Source organism: Chenopodium album, chromosome 19, assembly GCF_948465745.1.
Source record: "Chenopodium album chromosome 19, dcCheAlbu1.1, whole genome shotgun sequence".
NCBI classification, from domain to species: Eukaryota; Viridiplantae; Streptophyta; class Magnoliopsida; order Caryophyllales; family Amaranthaceae; genus Chenopodium; species Chenopodium album.
In genome coordinates, this window is record NC_137852.1 from 9,009,828 (window position 1) to 9,013,337 (window position 3,510).

At 43.0% G+C, this 3,510-nt stretch overlaps 1 protein-coding gene across 1 annotated transcript; it reads left to right on the forward strand.

Annotated features, from left to right (window-relative positions):
- Positions 1–1,515: 1,515 nt before the first annotated feature.
- On the forward strand, positions 1,516–2,907 carry LOC145593961 (uncharacterized). Its single transcript, XM_081650317.1, has one exon. It carries the CDS (start codon positions 1,516–1,518, stop codon positions 2,905–2,907), a length of 1,392 nt encoding a protein of 463 aa, XP_081506443.1.
- The last annotated feature ends 603 nt before the right edge of the window (positions 2,908–3,510 follow it).

Below are 3,510 nucleotides of genomic sequence, written 5' to 3' on the forward strand. Positions count from 1 at the left end.
GATGGTTAGGGTTAGTGGCAATACATGTGGTGGAGTTGATGGTCAAGGTGGAGCCATGGCTTGGAGGGTAAGGTTAGTGTAGTGGGTCAAAGTTAGTGGTGGTTGGATGAGTATGTAATTTTCAAAATTAAAAGGGGCATGGAGGTTATTTAATACCATAGTGTTGGGCCCGTATTGTAATACGACCCATAAAGTTTAGGGCACCAGTCCAAGAAGTAATGCATCAACAAAATAAGCAAAGCGGCTCGGCTGGAATAAACAAGGAAAGTAGCATCAAGGATATCAATCAAAAAGATACTTGCCAAAGATACACCTACAGAACAGGGAAGGAGATAAATCAAGAAGATCTTCCCCATTTTGAATATATTTCGAATATCTTTGTAAACCCTATAGTTCCCTAGGTATAAATAAGCACAATTAGACATTTTGAGCATTGATATACGCACATATACTCTGAATATAATAGAATTACTCGGCATTCATCTACGGAGCATCGTCCTTACTGAAGAAGGAGGCTATTCCTTATTCAGTATTGTATTTCTAAACTTGTTCTTTTCGTAGTAATATTCATTTTGTTTGTTTATTGTTGTTTCATTGCTTATCTACTGCTTTATTGGTGCCTTATTGCTATTTATTGCGCTTTTGGTAGTATGATTGTTATTACCCCTCAAACCTAGCAGATTCTCATACGTCCTTGTTGAGATTTGCGTAAACAATTTGGCGCCCACCGTGGGGCTGATAATCGATTAACCTACCAATTCGCCAAAAACCAATACAAATACCATGTCTGGGCACCAAGTACCCTTTACCATGGCCGAAATCAATGAGGGAATGAACGCATTCCGTCAAACCTTAGACCAACAAAAAAGCCAAATCGAAACATTGTTGGCCCAAAAAGTCCAAACCGAAGCCAAACTTACCAGTCTCACCAAGCAAAATGAAGCCCTCCGTAGCCAAATACAGTCAGTCGCTTCCAAAACCATTAATACCAAAAAAAACACTGAAAGTATAGCCATGCAGCTCGATATGTCAGGTGTCTTTCATACCCCTAACGGGGAAAAAGGATCTAACACTAGGGAAACAACCCTAGATCTGGACTCTTTGAATGCAGGAACCCCTAAGCAGAATGAACAAGAAAGATCTGAAGAGGGAAAGATAGAGAAGATGGTCAAAGAGTACCTCAAGGCAATAGAAGCCAAGATCGCCAAGATCCCTGGAATGCCAAAGCCCATGGAGGAAGAAGCATCAGATGGCTATATAGAGTCTCCTTTCTCAGAAGAGATCGCCATGGTAGAAGTGCCAAAGAGGTTCAGCACACCCAACATGGCCATGTACGATGGAACAACAGACCCTGATTAGCATGTATCCCTTTACAAACAGAAGATGATGACCAGCTCAATCCCTAGAGACATCAGAGAGGCCATCATGTGCAAAGGCTTTGGAGCCACATTATCAGGTCCAGCCTTAACTTGGTTCATTAATTTAGATAATGGGACAATTCGATCTTTTGCAGGAATGGTAAACCTATTCAAGATCCAGTTTGCCAGCAGCAGGAAAATAGAAAAGCAGTCATCGGATTTGTATCGTATTGTGCAAAGACACGGTGAATCCTTGAGAGATTACCTTAATAGGTTCAACAGGGAAAAGATTGGAATACACAAGTGTGATGCTCCCACAACCATTGAAGCGTTCAGAAGAGGATTGCTAGATCACAGTGAGCTCTACAAGGAGTTGACCAAATATCCATGCGCAACCTTTGAAGATGTACAAGCTAAGGCAATGGCTCAAGTCAGATTCGAAGAGGATACATATGCAAGAAAAACTCCAGAGCTCAGAAAAGATGACGACCGCCCGTCAAGAAGGAACAACAACTTCCCCAGGAGAGATAATCGATTCAAGCCGTATCAGCGTTCCCGCTTTGATGAAGGGTCAGTCAACGCTGTCGAAGGAGAGTTTTCTGATTGGAGAGAAGACCCTGAGCTCCCACCAAAGTTACACGAGTATTGCTTCAATGTCAATCCTGCAGGAGTAATAAGGACCTTGAACAAGATGGGGGATACTGTTCAGTGGCCAAGAAAGAATGATAGGCCTGGGGAGAAGAAGGATCCATCCAGATGGTGTGATTTCCATTCAGATATTGGTCACACTACTGATGAGTGTGTCGCGCTCAGAAAGGAAGTTGCATACCTATTAAAGAAGGGCTACCTCAAAGAACTCTTGTCAGACAGATCTAAAGCTTCAGGGAAGGATAGAGAGTCCAAGCAAGGAGGTCCTCCACCCCCACCTCCAATTGTTAAGACCATCTGTTTCATAACAGGAGGGTCAGAAGTATGCGGCCTAACATATTCAGCAGCGAAGCGGCACGCAAAGGAAAGTAACAAAGAGCAACCAGACAAGAGGGAGAAATCAAAGATAGACATCCCTATCATGTTTGAAGAAAGCGACGCGGTAGAAGGTCATCATGACGGCCTAGTAATCTCACTCCCAGTTGGAAATTGCATGATTAAGCGAATCCTAGTTGACAATGGAAGTTCTGCAAACATCATCATGCTGGATACCCTGAAGCACATGAACATAGATGAGAAAAGTATAGTTAACAAGTCAACAATGCTAGTGGGATTCAGTGGGGAAACCAAGAAGACAAGTGGAGAGATTACATTGGCAACATATGCAAAGGGGATCAACCTGCAGGTTAAATTCTTAGTAATCGACACCTTGTCCTCATACAATATGATTTTGGGAAGACCTTGGATACACGAAATGAAAGCCATCCCTTCTACGTACCATCAGGTCATCAAGTTTCCTACTAGATGGGGAATTCAAGAAATCAGAGGAGATCCTAGGGAAGCCAAAGAATGCTACAAGATAGCACTGAAAGCAACATCTGCGGAGAAGAGTTCAGCATAGCAATCAGAGGATCAGCTGGGCCAAGAGAAGTTGAGTATATCAGAAGAGAAAGAAGCTACTGAAGTCCAGCTGAACCCCTTACATCCAGATCAGAAAGTCAGAATAGGGTCAGAACTTAAAGCGGAAATCAGACAACAGATTCACGACTTTCTAGAAGAAGAGAAAGATGTGTTTGCTTGGACCCACGAGGACATGAGAGGCATTCCCCCAGAGGTTATCACTCACAAGCTAAATGTAGACCCAATGCATACACCAGTGAAACAAAAAAGAAGAAAATTCGCGCCAGAAAGGAACAAGATCATCAACGAAGAAATTCAAAACCTACTCAAGACTGGAAAAATCAGAGAAGTAAGGTACCCAGAGTGGCTTGCCAACGTGGTGGTAGTAAGAAAGAAGAATGGGAAATGGCGGATTTGCATAGATTTCACAGACATCAACAAGGCTTGCCCGAAAGACCCATTCCCTTTACCTCACATCGATGCTATGGTAGACGCCACAGCAGGACACGAATTGTTATCCTTTATGGACGCCTACAGTGGTTACAACCAGATCCTCATGCACAAGGACGACCAAGAAAAGACAGCCTTCATTACCAGCCAAGGA

Bases quoted from the DNA above. Each gene is read 5' to 3' on its own strand.
- LOC145593961 (XM_081650317.1), top strand. From the start codon at position 1,516: ATGGTAAACCTATTCAAGATCCAGTTTGCCAGCAGCAGGAAAATAGAA.